Raw genomic sequence first — 18601 nt, forward strand, 5'->3', positions numbered from 1 at the left:
CTAGTTTTATAATCATTTAAACCATTTAAATCATTCAGATTAGCCTTTATAACACTTTAAGAGTCAATTCACTAATTAGCATTTCCTATCAGTGGTCAGGTGTCAACTCTTGCATTTCTTCTTAAGTCCTCTTAAGAAGTCCCAGTAGTTTTCCACAAAATGTGTTTTATCTCATTCTGTTCTCTACTTTCAGTATTCCTGTCATCTTGAATATAAAAACTTTACTTCTTCCTAGTACTTGTATTAACAAAATGGAACCCTATTTTGCAAAATGGAGCCCTATTTGCAGTAGGAATCTAGATATGGCAATACAATAAATACATAAAATTAATAACTTTTTTTTTAACAAATAGCCATTCTTGTCTTTGAAATTTATGTGGAGACACTGTTTATATGATGTAACAGATATCATTGTTTCTACTATGACATCCTCCTTTGGTGGGCAGACTGCCTTTTCCTAAATTCAGTTAGCTTTCTGTATCTTTGGTTACTGTAAATCCTCCAGGTAAGGACAGTCAATGAGGAATAATGCAACATTTATAAAGTACCTAGCATAAGGCAAAATAAAGTGAGGCGTTCAGGCAACAGTAGAATGAAAATAAGTAATACTATGATATATATATATAAAAACCAGTATGTATATATGAATGATATAATATTCTTGCTATAAATATTCAAAAATTGTACATGAAATTATTTTGTATAACTTTTAAGAGGCATAGTAAGAAACACATGTTGCCAAAGGTATAGTGATATGATACAGGTTTTAGAATTATATTTTAGATTGTCCTGGGCTCTGAAATTATCCTATCTCTGTAATCACAAAAGCCGCTTCCAAGCTGCCTACAGAATACAGCTATGCCAAAAACCGTGCTCAAAATCACTGCAGTCTAAATGGAAGAATCCTGTTATGGCTCATATATGGATGTATCTACACAGCCATTGCATGGCAAGCAGGGTGTATCTGTCTAGGCTTCACCTGGGAGACTGAAGAATGACCACATGTGGCAGATACAGTACCTCAGGCTCTGGACTATACTCATGTCATTGAATATTTGAAGAGCACAGTGGATGGAGCAATCTCTGTGACACTTTCTGTTCTACACCCATTCCAAAACTTCATGTAGTCACCAGGGCTCTTTCTCAGTCCATGCACTACGTGAATTTACCTTCCAGCCATACTCACAGTTTAACTGGTGCTCTCAGCAGCTGTATCAGAATTTACTGCAGATAAAGCTTTAGTCAAAGTAAAGAGGAATTTGTAAAGGGTGGCTGGTGCTGTTAACTCTAGAGCTGTCTTAGCTAACAGTTTTTACCTGTTTGTCATTCCCTTCAGGTGACATTTTAGAAGCATGTCTAATGGTGAAATATCAGATTTAACCACTGCTACTGAAGCTCATAGTCATCTTTCTGTTCATTTCAGTTCGTGGTGGATTATGCTGTTAAATGGTAAAATTAGAGACTACCATTTTATATTGCATGGTCTTTCAGCTCTCTGGTGCTGTCCTCTGTCTTTGGCTGATTTAAACAGGCATTCAAACAGTGTATTTCATGTGAAGGGAACATATGACAAACCCTGGACCGTTTCCTGTATTACATTTGTCATGCTCACTGTATCACTGTTACTACACAACTACATTTAACACTTGTCTGATTCACATATCCTGGAGGGTTTTTTTCTTCCTACTGCTGTTGTTCCCTTGCTTGTAGAAGAGTTCTATTAGTGCAGTTCTAATAATGCTGAAGTGGTTTGTGCCTAATGAAAATATCTTGTGACTTTAAAGCTATAAAGAGTAATATTCTTGTGTTATTTGCAAAGAAGGCAAATGCAGTGATTGTTTCGATGTACTTACAATGAAAATCAAACTGTATATTAAAGTCTGTATTTAAAGTTCCCTCAGGACAGTTTTAAAAGACACCCTTATACTAAAGAGTTGCTTTACACCAAATAATCAAGTTCCTCTGTCATTTTCTGGCATTAAATTCATTTTAAAGGGAAGAAAAGGAGCAAATTTATGTCATTCATTAACAGATATTTAAGAAACTGTGCAATGTAATTAGCTTTATTATCTTTAGTCAACAGTAGAGACCCTCACTGAGGTTACTATTACAAAGAAATTTCTCTATCAAGAAAGAGCAATTAAGAACAAGAGAAGAAACAACACATTTTACCTTGTTTCCTTTTAGGAATCCCCCCCTAAACAATCTTTCTCACACTTCCTCTTGCCCACCTACAAATGTGGATTTCAGAATAGTGACTCTTCGTTCTGCACTTGTATCCTGAGGCAAGAGATCTGTTAGAATTAAGGAATAATCACTTTTCTTGTTCAGTTACTAGACCTAGATTTTTGGGGAGTGAATTTTTTCCCATTTGATCTCTCTTAATAAATCTGTATTGCTTCTTTCTTTGCTCTCTGAAGCATACATATTTGTGCAGTTAAATTGCCACTTTGACACTAAGTTTTTTATTTTTTCCTTCACTGCACTGATAATGCCTACTCAATTTTTTTCTTGTGGTTTCTCTCACTCTGTACACTTACGTGGGATTGGTATGTAGATTTCAATATGTGTGTAGGAAGATAATGTTTCTATACTCATCAGTTAATTCTTCTAGACCCTTTTAGATCTAAATCTAGGTCATGTTTACTCATATATTCAGAGCAATGTGAATGAGAACAGAGTAGAAAAGAAAGTAAACAAAATACATTTTGAGACAAAAAGCAGAATATTATGAAGTAGAAACTATGTGTCAGAGTTACTTTTTTAGTTTCTAAAACCTTTGGAAAACTGTCTGCATCTAAATTATACCCTTAGAAGATTTGATTCTTGTGAATTTTGGGCAAGTAAATTTCAGGCCACTTCATACTCTTACAAATGTATCAGCTTTCCTAATATTTGTGACCCTTTAATTGTATAGTACTCTACACACATAGTACATGCAGCACTTCTGAAATCAGTCTTCAATACCAAAGCATTCTTGCTTATCAGTAAGAAAAATTTCATATGTGCTACTTTTCTATGGGATATCTGTGTACACCAGCGTTCTAGTATTACCAGTTACACCAAGTCCTGTACCAAAAGACGACTGGAATGGTCCCTAGAATGGCATATTACTTAGAATCATAGAATGGTTAGGGTTGGAAAGGACCTTAAGATCATAGAGTTCCAGCCCCCCTGCCATGGACAGGGACACACCGTGTCACCCAAGGCCTTTGAACACTGCCACACCACTTCTTTAGGCAACCCATTCCAGTGCCTCACCACCCTCACAGTAAAGAACTTCATAATATCTAACCTGAACTTTTTGTTTAAAAGTTTTACTTGGACTGTACTCAGGTTTGACTGGCAGAGGAATTACAGAGGAATTGTTTGAAATAGTAGACGTGAGTGAACAAGCAGCCTAGGACTAGCCCTCTATTGGGGTACTTCATAGGAATTCCAATGAGTGAAGACTCGTGAAGATACGCAGTTGATGCTGACAGTGTTTCTCACTTTAGGTTGGGAAATATAGGACCATAATGCTTTGTAATAGCTGTGAACAGAAACTGTAAAAAAGATGTGGTTCAATAATTTAAAAAAAGACAAAGTTCCTTATGTTCCTAAGTTTCTAATCAGATTTAGTATGTGAAGAACATTCATCTTCAGCAGAGAATATACAAGTATTTTTCACCAAGCTGAATGCAATGCAAACACTGTTTTTTTTTTTTGGAACATTTGGAAATACTTTTTCTGGACATCATATAATAAATATCATGCTCAAGCAGTTGAGGGATGAGTGGTGCTACTCTTGCTTTAATAAGGAACATTAAAAAAAGGATAAAATCCTGACATAAAATCTGAATGAAAAGCAAGTAAATTTGAAATTTCCATATATGATTATGATTTGAATGAATGCTGAGAAAGAGTCTCAACGTGTCCTAGCTGTGTTTTTGAAAGCATTGTCACAAAGAAATGATTTTAATGTAATTTAATTTGAATAGATTATTAATTAGTATTTACAAGTGGCTGAATTTCTGATAATTAAAGTCTTTAAACAAATATCTATTTCTGCTAAGCAGAAGTCTCTGAGGCATATTTTACCCACAGTCTTTGAAAAGAATTTCCATTGACATTAATAAGAATTAATGAAATAGAAATTTACTGAAAAGCATTACAGGGTATTTCGACCTCAGTGTTTTATCATCATATAAGTTAATATGTATGTCGTTTACAGGTGAAATATTTATTTTAAAAAGTATTTTGGTTTTGCGCAAGCAAATAATGCACATGATTTCATGTCAGAGAGACCTGACAAGTAAATGTAGGACAAAGAATATTCCTACTTGAAGAGAGATTGAAACAATTGGGACTTCTTGCTTGAAAAAAATGAACAGCAATACACAATTAAAAAAAAGTAAAAAAAAAGATGATGCAAAAATTCAATTATGCTTATTTTCAGAGTACGTGCACAAGGAGAATTTCAGCCAAATTACAGTGTGGCAAATTTAAAAGGAAATAGTTTTCTGCACTTCCTATCATTACTGAATATCAGAATGTCATTGAAGTCAAGAATCTGTGCAGAGCAGAATAAAAATTATGATCTAGTTTAGCAATTCCTGTGTTCCCTGACAGCTGACAGTCTCAAAGTAACAATCAGTAGCTTTAAATGGCAGGGAATTGGTAGTGCAGTGTCAAATTCAATTTGAAAATAGATACTATCAGAAAAGACTAAATGCAGTTACTTGGTGAATTACACACACTCCTTCAAAATAATGTACTTGTATATGAATTAAAAATTAAAATAGCAGGAGAAACTAATATATTTTAAATTGTATGCTTTATCTTTTACTTTCTTACCTAAATCAGGAACAAAATTATTTGAAGGGTTGGAAGTAGACATATACTCACTAGCCACTTTCATAATTTTAAAAAGTTGATGTAAAATGCCAAGTATTCTTTGTAGAGAAGTCATATAGTATTGCAACTGGAAAAATGAGTTTTATTTTAGAAGGAGGGTAATTTTTAATTAGTGGTTTAAAATATAATTTCAGAAGAATATATTGCCTTCTGTTGGTAATTCCTGATGAAACAGCAGTAAGAATAAAGCAAGCAATTTTACGCAGTGACTGTTAAAGGCATCACTGATCTTTATATTCATCATTTCAAAGGACAAGGAATCTTTTTCTGACCTTTTTACAGAACACTCAGAAATACAAGCCTTTGAAAGTTTTATTCTTGGAGACGCTGAAAATAGAGACAGCATGTACAGGCAGAGTTTTCAAGTTAATATAATGTGATAAGTAAGATAACCAACATCCACAGGATGATATTCTTGCCTCTATTTTGAAATGCTGTGATGATAAATAATAACTGGAGTAGCCTTGAAAAACCTTTAAAGGATTTAAGGCAATCCCTTTGAACAAATATATAGGAGTCAGCTGCAGCAGTGCCTTCTTCTTGCAAGCAGATATGAGGGTAGGGAAGGGTTTTTGTTTGAGGGCAGAACACTTAGTTTGATAAAACAGTAGTAAGAATGCCAGCCACTTGGGTGAGCTTTGAAGTGACCAAGATGAGACAGGCTATCTTTTTACTTCTATTCCGTATCCTTATTCAAGTCAATGAAAGTCAAATCAAGACCCATGGAGTTTATTATAGAAGAGAAAGCATCAGCAACAACAGCATCAAATAATCTACATATTTAACAAATTCACATCAAACATGATTGTTACAGCAAGTCTTGCAGATACATTAATATGTATTTTGCGTACAGCATATGTATATAGACATGTATAGCATACATAGCATATATATAGGATTATACTGGATTCTTTTAATAACTGCTACATAGTTTTCTTTCACGGCTAGTATCACAGATCTAATATTGCATCCTAGTTCTAGGTAGTTCTTTGCATGGAAGTAATGTATCGTATGAGCCATGCTGCTTGTTTCGAAACCTACTATAACAGTTTGAATATTTTTTCCATACTATATATATATATATATATATATATATATATACACACACACACCTATATATGTGTGTGTTCCTGTGTGCACACACCCATGTGCACATCAGGGAAATGGAAGAAGAATTTAGTTGCATGGAACTGAAGAAAAGAAATTAAGGCAATACATACATACCCTTCTGTTCTTACATCTTTTTTCCTGACTTTGTAGATTAGGGAAATCTGTTATGAATCCAAATACAGGTTTACCTGATTTGTCTCTTCCGTGTTCACATTAGGATGGTGAGTATACATGGTGCCAATTTTGAAGAGCTCATGGTAATATGAAATCTCTTTTGGTCACACTTATACCAAAAAAAAAATCTATCTTCTTACGGCCGTTAACTAAAGGACTTCAGCAGTAAATGATGGGAGATGTTTAATAAAGCTGTTTATAATGCTGAAACATTATAAATAAGGGTACACAGTTGGAGTGTGAGTACCAACTAGTAAAAGTAAACTCTAATTAATGTCCACAGAGATCAAACTAACAGCAGAGCTGTGACTCATTTTGGATTCTAAATGGCTAAGCATGACATTAGAATAGAAGTCTATTATGTTATTGTATATGATTAAATTAACCAATACTTTTTTCAGAAATCAGTTACCCACAGCATCTTACCAGTTTTTGCCTTGTTATCTAAAATGTGTTAGATTATTCAACAGCTTCCTAATCATGCTCAGGCTTATGTTTATTGAAACCTTCTCCTAATATTTTCTTGAGTAGTTTTGTTTATTCTTCCAGATTTTTGTTGATTAAAAGTCTAATGTTCCTTCATGTCTGTATTTACAATTTTGTTTGTTGTTTTGCAGTTGTATAACTTAACAGTCAGAAATATATCAATTTCCTTTGTTTCCTTTTCCTATGTAATGAGTTCTTTGCTATCAATTAAGAAAAATATATGACACTATATCTGTAGCTTAAAGAAATCCTTATGCTCTATTTCATGTAATATTCTACCTTGACTATTTGGGTATGTAAGCAGATACTTAATAGACTTAAGTCAGTAATGGCTTTTCAGTGTTAAAAAGTTGTATAATATCCATGAAAACACACTATCTGCCCAAACTTGCCGTAATTTGTGTTCTATATTCTTCAGAAAAGGTAGTATTGATTTATAAAAAATTTATAAGTAATAAAAATATGTCTTATCCAGAATTGCAGAGTAGTTCCTGTGGCAATCCAGGAGTTCCACCAAAGGGTATCTTATATGGTACGAGATTCGATGTTGGTGACAAAATCCGATACAGCTGTGTAACTGGATATATTTTGGATGGCCACCCTCAGCTTACTTGCATGGCTAACTCCGCGAATACGGCATCGTGGGATTTCCCTGTCCCTATCTGTAGAGGTAAGAGAAATGCTACATTAATGTTTTAGAATATATATTATATTTATTATTATGTACAACTTTAAAATCTCTGTTTTAATTATTTACTTTTAGACTGTGATTAAAGAAAAGCTGTTTAAAATATTTTGACCTCTTGCTCACGCATATATGTCAGCATATGCACCTACAAATTTTTAAGTCAATATCCTTTTCTATTTCTCATCTGTTCTAAAATATATGTAATGAAATAAGAACTAGAAACCTTGTAATAAGCAGGACAGAAATGTCTGTGTTCGACATGTTGCAACTATTGGAATGGAAATTTTGGGTACATTAATACTTTCTAATGCATGACTTTTTGTTGAGTATTAACTTGGATATTGAGCAAACTGAAGTCTGAAGCTGCCAAGACTGTTGAGTTTGAGGGCTTACTCTCATTCTCAGTCAGAATTGATACCTTAAGATTTCTATATAGGATATCTGCTGTATTCTAACAAATATTGTAGCTCGAGTCTGTTTACTTTGTTGTATTAGAATTATTGCAGTAGTAGGGGATCCTGTTTAATGGTTGAGTTCTATTTTCTGAGACTATAACATTTGCAGCGTAATGAAAGGAACTAAGATGATAAAATGGTGAAATTATCACTATTGCATACAAAATACAATAAAGATTATATTTTGATCAAGCACTGTTAATGTCAGGCAAGCCTGAAATGATTTTATGGTTTCACAGGTTAGCTTTGTAGAATGTAAAATTTATATTTGTCCCAAGAAATTTGATGCAGTCTTGCAGGGGCTACAAAAACATTCCAATGTAAATTAACATCCTGATAAGTCTCAGATTAAAATAAAAAAAAATAGTCAAGATTCACTTAGGTTAAAACCTGGTTAACCAGTATCTCAAAAAAGCAGTTATATGTAGGAAATGTGTATAATTAGAAATACCATTCTATTGTTTCCTGTTGTTGGCTTAGAGCTATTTAATATGGCTACCCATGATCTTGAAGAAAATACAGACCTTGACCTTGAAGAAAATAAGAAATTATTCTTATTAATAATACTATTTTCTAATAAAACTGTAACTCCTGAATTTTCCCTTCCTACTTCTCAGAAAAATGATAGCTAATACTAAAGATACACAATCAAGGCATATATCCAAATTCTGTTTGCGGAGATGATCATAGAAAAGATTTGATGAGAATATATTAACTTGCACAGAATTTACTTTTGGAACAAGGTAGAGGTTAATGGACTTCACTGTAGACCATTGTCCAAATTCTTGATCAGCCAATTTGGAAATGTAATGGCATAAAATTTTATACTCTTAAATGAAGAAGATGAGACTTGAACCTGATGCTTCCACTTACCACTCAATCATCACAGTCACAGTGTTACACATGCTTTTGATACTACATTTTTCAGTAGAACTTTGGATAGATTTTATTTTTATTCCAAGGGAATGTGAAGAATCTAGGGGTTAAAAGTTTGACAAATAAAATACTTTAAAAAGCAAGGTGCGCATTTCAGTAGTAGTGGTTACAAATTACTGAAATGTAACCTGGGAATGTGATAGATTCTTGTTTTGACATCAGGCATAATGGCTTAAGGCTTAATGCACCAAATTACTATTCAGATATTTTTGGTCTCTGTTTGATTGAAAAAAAAAAACTAATTGTTTTCAGTAGTTGCTTCTATGAGTCTGTGTTTCATATCAGAAACATCTAACTTTACTTTTAATACAGAGCCCTATGTGTTTCCATTCTAATGAATTTGTCCTGATTTTGCTAATGCAATTATCCAAACTAGAATTCTGCAGAAGGTTGCTAAAGGTAATTACCCACTAATGAGCTACTTATCCCTTTCTCTCAGTTTGCCATGGAGACTCTCTTCAATTAAGCACTCGTCTTTTAAGACTTGCTATGATAAATATCTTATTGTTCCCTACCAATGGTCATTACATCTAAACCAGAGATCCTGAGACAAACAAGTGTGTAATTTTGAGATTACTCAAATTATTCTCAGACTAAAGCCAAAATACACAGCACTGTACCAGCTACTAGGTAGACAATTAGCTGTATCCCAGATGAAACCAGGACAATGTGTACAAATTCATTTTTCTCAACACCGAACAATGTGACTACTGTTTTTTGGTAGATGGCCAGGTCTCTTCCAGACATGCATGTACTAGTTGTTCATTTTAATATAATTAGTTGGATTGAGGAAATACAGAGTATTTCTGTGCCATGACCTAGGAAATGATATTGTCTGATTTTTTAGAAAAAAACCTCAAGAATAGCACTAAAGTATGTTTATTCAATATTTATTGGGATTTTATCTTTTGTTGTTTGGTTATTCATTTTTATCTATGGGAAATAAAGCTCTAAATTTACAGCATGCTTATATGTCAGCAGAGTTAAGGTCAGATGTATTCAGATCATCTGTGTGTAAATGTCGTTGTTCTCTGCCTCTAATTCAGAAAAAACAAATTTGGGGATTAATTTTTTTTTTTAGATCATATCTTTTATGTTGCATTCACTGTGAATGAAGAGATCAGGAGAAGGTCATGCTTGTGTTTTAGCAGTGTAATTCTTAGAGATTGATGTCTCAGTGAGGGTAATTTCATTGGGATGACCAGTATTGCCATTAAATGAGACCCTATTACATTTTTATGGTTTAAATTTGGTGCATAACTCTGATGTATTTTTTTTTTAAGTTACACATTTTGGGGCCAAATTTTATTCATGAAGAAAAGAGTTATTCCTGAAATGGCTTCCTTTTTCATTACTTAGATTGTATAACGAAATCAATGCATATACCTAACAATTGCTTTATTTTATGTCCTGTTTTTCAGGGAACATAGTTCGAATGCACAGTTTTCCACCTGTCACTTGCATATTCTGGCATCCACTTAAATACTGTAATTTTCATTAGATTTATTACAAGTGCACAAATAATTAAAATAAAACTCAGTTGATTTATTATGTTGTGGCCAATTATACTGTGCACAACCCATGACTAGTTTTTACATAATGTCTTCTTCCTTGACAAATTAATTTTGATAAGGTTGTTTTCAACAGTGGAATATGACAGCAGCTTTATCATATCACCTATTCCTGAGATAAAGCTGCAGCTTGCAGTTTCTCCATAATGCAGCAAACTAGGAGTAATTTACTGAGGCCAATAAATAAGGTTACATTTGCATATAATATTGTCATTCCATAAAGGTTATAATAATTAGACACTTTCACAATGGAGCAAGTATTCTAACTTTTCTATTTTTAAAGCTTTTCGTATTCCAGGGTAAAATAGATGTTTATTTGTATTTCTAAAAGTGTTGTCACTCTTGTCTATACATACAGCTGCAAAATATTTTTTTTTTATGTGGACAAAATGTAATTCAGCTTTTTTGATTATTGAGCTGGGAGGATATTGAGTATTTTTCTATATTTTGCCACAACAGGTAAAAGAGTAGAGAGGTTGTTACTAAATTCCAAGTCTGGGAATTCTGTAATTCCCCTGTACATATATATCCATGTTTATTTCTACTTGTTTGTAGAAAGGTATACTTAATTTATTCTTCTTCAGTGGTTTTATTCCAAATGAAGTGGACTAAGATACGTATAACTTCATATTTTAAAAAGTGATCTAATGGCTATCAGATTTGAATATTGTCATATTCATCTCACTATTGAATATTGTGCTATTTCCTGTGTGCAGAACCCACTGGAGAGAAATTGTTGTTAATTGTAGTCACTGGTATAATGCTGTAACTCCATAGATGCATGACTGTACATATTTCAACTACGTGAGTTAAGTTTTACATCAGATAAAACAGTATCTTCAAATGAAAAAAAGTGTATCTGAGAGTCTTGCAGACAATCCAATATACTTTCTTGAAGGAGTACATCTGTTTATGTACAGCATAAAATGATACAGAATTGTGAAAAAAAAAATAATTAAACTTCACATAGCTAGCAAGAAATATTAATATAACAGTGTAAGAATTTCACAGGGAAATTTGGCTGCAGGTTGGTAAATGATTATATGGAAGTGTGGCAAATATAATCTAGTAATATGAGCATTAAATAAGCTGACACTGTCTTTGTATCTTAGTTGTAAGCTGGGTTTTGTAGGCTATGGGGAGAACAAAGCAGGAAATAAAGTCCGAGTACAGCAGTTGGTGCCATGCAGTGCATTAACTGGTGGAACTGACAATATGCATAAAGGAAAATGAAGTGCACTAATTAAAGGCAGGAATAAATTACATCTCACAGAGATCGAGCAGTTTTTCATCTGAAACCAGTTCTTATACACAAACAGTTGTTACTACTTATTCTTTGGAAAAGCCACAATATAGCTGTGTGAGACTGAATTTACAACATGTTGGATTATTTAAGGAAATCTAAAAAGAAAACCAATAAAAATATTTTGTAGAATGATGTATTTGTGTATAAGACATTAAGCTGAATAATGAATGAGCAATTTTTCAGAGATTGCTCCACAGGTCCTTTTTGGGATATTATAAATCATTGCCTTAGAAAGGCCCATGGTCTTATGGTTGGTGCATTAAAAAATGTAAATGGTCTGCAAATGGCAATGTTGCTTCCTCAAAATTAGAGAGGTTAATTAAGATGCGTGTGTGTGTGTGTGTGTGTGTGTGTGTGTGTGTGAGGGGTGAGGATGATGAAAAAGGACTACTACTGCTATTGAAATAGTATTATAGGAGTATAATGCAAATGTGTGTTTTCAAGTAGAGTGGTGGGTGCTTTCAAGCAGAGCAAAATAATACCCTGAATGTCATTTTAATGAAGGACACTACGTTACCTTTTGTTGCTTCGAATTATTGGAATAGAAGAACTTTGTGAATCCATAATGGAAGTTATCTCTCTATCATTTAATTTTATTAGTGTTCTTCTCCGGATAGTATCTGGTTCTCACTGTCAGGAGCATTTCACATAAATGCACAGTCTGCTTATATGAACAAATGTATCTAATCCTGAAGAACAGGAAATCCCCATGTGAATTTTAATTTGTGATCAGATCCATAGATTTCTTATTATTCAAAATAGTGGTGAAACTTTTCTGAATTATTTGAAACTAAGTCATTATTGATGTATATCAGGAAATTGTTAGAGAAATATGAATGTTTATTATATTAGAATTATCAAATATTCCTAACATGCTAAAATGTACTATTTTTTCTGTGATAATAATGACAATATTAGCATTTCTAATATATATGCTCTGCCCCTGAAAGTATTCAAGGCCAAGTTGGACCTTGTCTAAGAGTATAAAATTTTATGTAATTACATTTCCAAATTGGCTAATCAAGAATTTGAACAATGGTCTATGGTTAAGTCCATAAACCTTCTACTTTCTCACAAATGTAAGTTTGCTGTTATGTCCCAATATTATATACTTCATATATTTTCTAAAACATAACAAAAGGCTTGTAGGTTGAGATAAGGACAAGGAGAGATCATTCACCAATTACCATCATGGGCAAAACAGATTTGGCTTGGGGAAATTAATTTATTACTAATCAAAGTAATTATGATTATGATTGATCTCAGGATAATGAGAAAAAACCCAAATCTTAAAATCACTTTCTCCCCACCCCGCCTTCTTCCTGTGCTTAATTTCATTCAGGATTTTCTCTACCTCCTGTCCCTCAGCAGCACAGGAGTATGGAGAATAGGGGTTGTGATCAGTTCATCACACATTGTCTCTGCCACTCCTTCCTCCTCAGAGGAGGACTTCTCATGCTCTTGCCCTGCTCCACTGTGGGGTTTTTCCCACAGCAGACAGTCCTCCATGAGCTTCTCCAGTGTGATTCTTCCCACAAGCTGCAATTCTTCATGAACTGCTCCAGTGTTGAGTCCCTTCCATGGGGTGCATCCTTCAGGAACAGACTGCTTCAGCATGGGTCCCCCCACAGACACAGACACAGCTCCTGCCAGCAGACCTGCTCCATGTGGGATTCTCTCTCCATGGGGCCACAGATCCTGCCAGAAACCTGCTCCAGTGCAGGCTCCCCACAGGCTCACAGCCTCTTTTGGGCACTGCTCCAGTGTGGTGTCCTCCCCAAGTTGTAGGTGGGTATCTGCTCTCCATGGACCTCCATGGGCTGTATGGGGACATCCTGTCTCACCGTGGGCTGCACCACAGGCTGCAGGGGAATCTCTACTTTGATGCCTGGAGCACCTCCTGCCCCTCCTTCTGTGCTGACCTTAGTGTCTGAAGGGCTGTTTCACATATTCTCACTCTCTTCTCCAGCTTCAATTGCTCCTGCACAGTAACTTTTCCCCTTCTTTAATATCTTACCCCAGAGGCGCTACCACCATCATTGATGGCCACAGCCTTGGCCGGTGGTGGGTCCGTCTTGGAGCTGGTTGGCATTTGCTGCATTGGACATGGGGGAAGCTTCCAGCAGTTTATCACGGAGCACACCTCTGTAGCCTACCTGCTATGAAGACCTTGGCATGCAAACCCAGTACACATTGTAAAGATGTGTGTTTTGTATATATGTCAGAGAACTTTAAAAAAAAAACTTTATAATAATAATTTTTAAAAGTTTGTTTTGAGGCCTGATAGTTGCCAGTTTCTTCTTCTTGCATAAACCATGAGTTAAAAAGAAACCATGTTCGGATCAGTATTGAAACAAAATAACTTTAAACTAACCGTTATGGGAAACAGACATTTTGACCCGCATTTAAGACAGGTAGCAGTGGACAGGGATCAAAAGGAAAAGGTGCAGAGTAATGGGAATATGGGAAACTTCAGAAACGATAAAGCCAGGTGAAAGGACATCTGGGCATCTGCCTCAAGTCAGCCTGGCATAAAACTAGGCAGGAGGAACTTCAGCTCCACGTGCAGTCAGGGAGCTGTGATTCTGTTAGAATAAGTGAGACATGGTGTGGGAGCACATATAGCTGGAGCATGGTGAAGGACAGACACAAACTTATCAGGAGAAGCAGCAGAGAAGAAGGTGTGGTGGCCTGTGCGTGAAGGTGCAGCTTGAATGTATGTATATCTGCTGTTGGGGTTGCAGAATGGGATGGTTCAGAGCTTGGAGATAAGGATCAGAGAAGAATAAAACAATCAGAGAACTCAGACTGTGAGTCTGTTGCACACCACTGCATAAAAAGTGAGGAAATATGTGAAGTGTTATTTAAATAGCTCAAGGAAGTCTCTAATCCACAGACTCTAGTTTTCATGGGACTTTATGCTTCCTAATATATCTATATTAGAAACCAATTATTTTCTTCTTTGTTACAAGTTCCTGTTACTTGTTTAGTTTTGGTCTTCTTTAACTACAGTATTGCTAATGCACTATTACTTCAGAAGTCGCGCTTTTGAGACCACAAGTAGTTTTTGTTCATTTCCTCTAGACTGGTTTTAATTTATCCATGTTTTCTTTTGAAGTGTTTGGCCCCAACTAGTGAAGAATAGATAAGGATTTTTGTAATTTATTGATCACAACTCATAGTTACAATATGCACTATTCTGCCATCTGAGGTGCTGGTGTGTCCATTTATTCACCTATGTAGTCTATTAGGGTTATTATAATTATTTTCTATTATTTAAAAAATAATGATCTGGGTTTTAAATAACACTCTTAATGAAGAATGCTTTCTTGATTAGTTTTAGTTTGTTTTGTGGATTTTTTTTTTTTCAGAATAGATTAATTATTGAATTCCAGGTAGATGGGCAAGGCTTTTATCTTTCTGTATTGCCCACAGAATAAAGCACTTGTAAGGCCTCCAGGAGCTGTAGACAAACCGGGCCAAAGTCCCAGAATACTATTATGTTTATTTACTGCAATCTATAAATCTCCAGGCTGGCAAAAAATACAGTGCCAGATTCCAATTTTCTAACTATATGAAGTAAAAAAAACAAAGTACACATATTTATGGGAATAATTTTATGGCTTAATTCTTCATTTACTCCTATTTTATTTAATTCTAATGCTGAAAAAGAAATCCTTGGCGATTCAGTCCTCCTGCGTCTTTGGGCATCAAGTAAAATGCTGAGGCAGTGCTTAATTTCTGTCAAACAATGTGTAATGAAAATTATGTTCTATATATCTGTTCATCTGAAGAGGATTAGAAAAGCAGTGATTTACGAATAACAGTAATGATCATAACTTCATAAACTATTTTGGGAATTTTCCTCTAACTGTGTATAAAAGTTCAAAGGGTTTCCATCACTTGGCCAAGTTGTGTAGACATCATCCATACACCAAGGATTTTGTAAAGTGTTCAGTTTCTAGCATTACTGGGAAGACCAAAGACTGCGTTCAAATTTTATAACCATTAACAATCACTAGCACCCCAGGAACCTGAGTAAATCAAATTAAGGTGTCTGATACTTACTGAGCTAAGGTTTAAATGGTACAGAAAATGGATTAAGAGTACTTTTTCACTGAAGGGAGAAAGCAAAAGAATGAGTAGCAGAATAATCAATAACTGGCTGCTCTGGGTGCCCAAAGTACAGTAATGACAGCTCTCTTTTGTCATCCCCCGGTGATGCAGTTGCAAGCACAATCACAGTTGTGCATTGCTTATAACATGCAGTTATGCCTTGCTCATAGTCCAGGATTAAGAAATCCAGGATGCTCTCATCTTTCTTGTTTAATTGTATACATTTAAGATGTAGCTAAGTCAGCAAAGTGACTTGTCCACGGTTTGCTCCTTTTAGCTGTTCCAAGCAGCCATGCTTGCTTTAGTTATTCTTGTAGACAGATGCATGGCTGCTTCATTATCCACTTTTTATAGTCGCTGTAGCTCTTCAGGTAAGCTTTAACTGTGCAAGAAAAGCAAGTATACATAACAGCTGTATGTGCATACTTAGAAAAATCTCTACTATTTAAAAAGACCTCTTAAAAGGGAATTTGATTCCTCACCTTGCAAATTTATGACTTGCTCTCTGGGTCTGTAAACTGTTTCCCGAAATTAAGGTCAGCCACTGCATGCCTCACACTCAAGCACAGTTTGATGGCTCTTGTGGCCATACCAGTGAAACATTTTTTATTACAGTCTGGAGAGTTGTGTTTTTTTTTTTTTTTGTCTGTTCCTTTTTTTTTTTTTTCTTCATGAACAGATTTAACTACAATAGAAAACCAATGTATGACTTTGACATATGGTAGACCTGTTCATAGTCCTTTTCAGTTATCCTGCCTTCTGTCAAACATATGTCCCCTTTTGATGCTGTTTCATCTGGTGCTGCCTTGAAGAGTGTCTGAATATTTCAGTGATGTATAGATGACAATTATTTTTTAATTTTATTTTTATTTGTATTCTTAACTGTAAGCTGTGTTTCACTTGCAGATGGCCTCATGATCATCAGGTGAAAGACATTATGTTACATTGGTACATGATTTTTTGATATATGTGAGACTATCTCATTACTATCATTCCGTTCTTTTAGTACTTTTGTAAGTATCAATTAAAAGGCGTTTCTTTCTCTGTGCTAAAAACAATTTTCCTAAATTAAAACAAAAAGGATTTTCCTTTACTGATGCAGCTGTTCACATGCAGTATTTAAAGTTTGTTCATTAACAAAAAAGGGGAAAGAGACCCCCAGGCCCAAATATTTATAATATTTTTCTTTATTTCAGTCCCAGTAGTGATACATTTTTCTATATATTTGTCCAACCAACCTTTATAAACCAGGTGTTCCTCTTCATCCCCCACTGTTATTTAAAGAATTACATTACTACCATGAAATCATCTTTCACTGTTATTTAAGGAATTGTGGTTATCAAAGAGGCCAGAGTGCACTCCGTGATTCTTAGGTTGAATTTCAGATATTTCAGGTTGACAAGTCCATCATTTTATGTAAGAGACACTGTAGCTAAGACTGAGCTTTTCTAGGATTTTAAAAGTTCAGTATAGTTTTCAGTGACTTTGCAGTGGTGAGCCCATCCACTCAAAAATTCATAGAAGTACAAGTGCTTAAGACCTTTGTAAACAAGTTATTTCTATTTTGCAGTATAAATTTTCCTCTACATCCTTAGTTGTATTGAAAATTATGCTACCATACTGCATTTTATCAGTGTAGTGTGTCAGTGTATGACTTCAGTTTCCTGCAGAGGTTAACTAAGTAGTTTCCTTGGACAGACACTGATTTTAATATCTATTTTTACAGTATTAAAGAGTTAAAAAAGAAACTAAGGAAATATATTTCAAACATCTGAGAGTCTTAGAACTGTAGCTGGAATGTATTTTTTAACCAAAACTTTTTTGCACTTCCATGCTTTTAAGGAAGGTGATATTAAAATTTTTGAACACTTACTTTCTTCTTAGTTCCTAGAACAGAAAAAAAATTAACATTTGAACCCATTGGATTAGTGCTGTGTAATGGATTTGTATTGTAAAAATATATCCATTTTTAGAATACAGTTTCCATAGTTTGGATTGTCTCTTGAAGCACATGAGGGTTTTTTTTTGATGTTTGGAGCCTTCCGTAGGATTCAAGCTATCTAATGATTATGCTGCTTAATAGGTTCTGGTTTATTGGTTCATTCAGTATTCTGTTACTGTTAAAATCAGTGGTTCCACATGCCTAACATGGTATCTGATTTTTTCCTCTGAATTGTGATTCTCTTGAGAGCATGCAGAAGGGAATATTCATGTTTGTGAACGAGCCTCCTGCTGATTTTTTTTTTAGTTTCGTATGTGCACAGAACACCCAGACAAAAAAAGCCATGTATCCTGAACTGCTAAGTATGGCACTGCATGTTAATTCAGTTTGTTTTGTGGTACTGCATATAGATTTACAACCATAATAATTTCAATTATCTTTGTATTAAATTTATTTGTCTCACATCTACCCTGCTATTTGCAGGACTACCTGCTATTTTGAACAAGGATGCTATAATGATCTTGCTATCAGCCAAATAATTCTCTCTCAGATATAAGTTCCAATACCTCATATTATCTGCTTTGTGCCAGCACTATGGAGATGGTTTACAGAATAAGTAATTCTGTAGGCCTCCAGTCCCAGAATAAATTAATGTGTAGTCTGCATGTTGACAGCTCTGGAAATGGCAGGCTTGGTTGGTAGACTCCTGCACTTCAGCTGTTTCCTGGCTAGGCTAGCACATGGAGTCCAATTGAGAGATTTTCTAAATGTACCCAAATAATTACACTAAAAGCTTCCTTTTCTATTATCCCCAGTATTTCACCCTTCCAGTCTTTCTAGTCTTCCTTCTTAAACCTCATACCATCATTTGCATAACACTTTGGAAGAGCTATGCTCCACATCAAGAAGTTGCTAGTAAAA

The 18601-nt window shown here is 34.7% G+C and overlaps 1 protein-coding gene across 3 annotated transcripts in view; it reads left to right on the plus strand.

Moving 5' to 3' along the window:
• CSMD3 (CUB and Sushi multiple domains 3) overlaps positions 1-18601 on the plus strand; it is a 601317-nt gene that overhangs the window by 147527 nt on the left and 435189 nt on the right. For all 3 annotated transcript variants that reach the window (XM_061447844.1, XM_061447845.1, XM_061447846.1), the window contains exon 4: positions 7142-7336. In XM_061447844.1, the coding sequence (XP_061303828.1) occupies positions 7142-7336 (195 nt within the window). The remainder of the gene's footprint in view (positions 1-7141; positions 7337-18601) is intronic.

This window comes from Pezoporus flaviventris, unplaced genomic scaffold (assembly GCF_033815535.1).
Source record: "Pezoporus flaviventris isolate CSIRO_AGI_PZ_B2104156 unplaced genomic scaffold, CSIRO_AGI_Pfla_v1 ptg000007l, whole genome shotgun sequence".
Classification (NCBI taxonomy): Eukaryota; Metazoa; Chordata; class Aves; order Psittaciformes; family Psittacidae; genus Pezoporus; species Pezoporus flaviventris.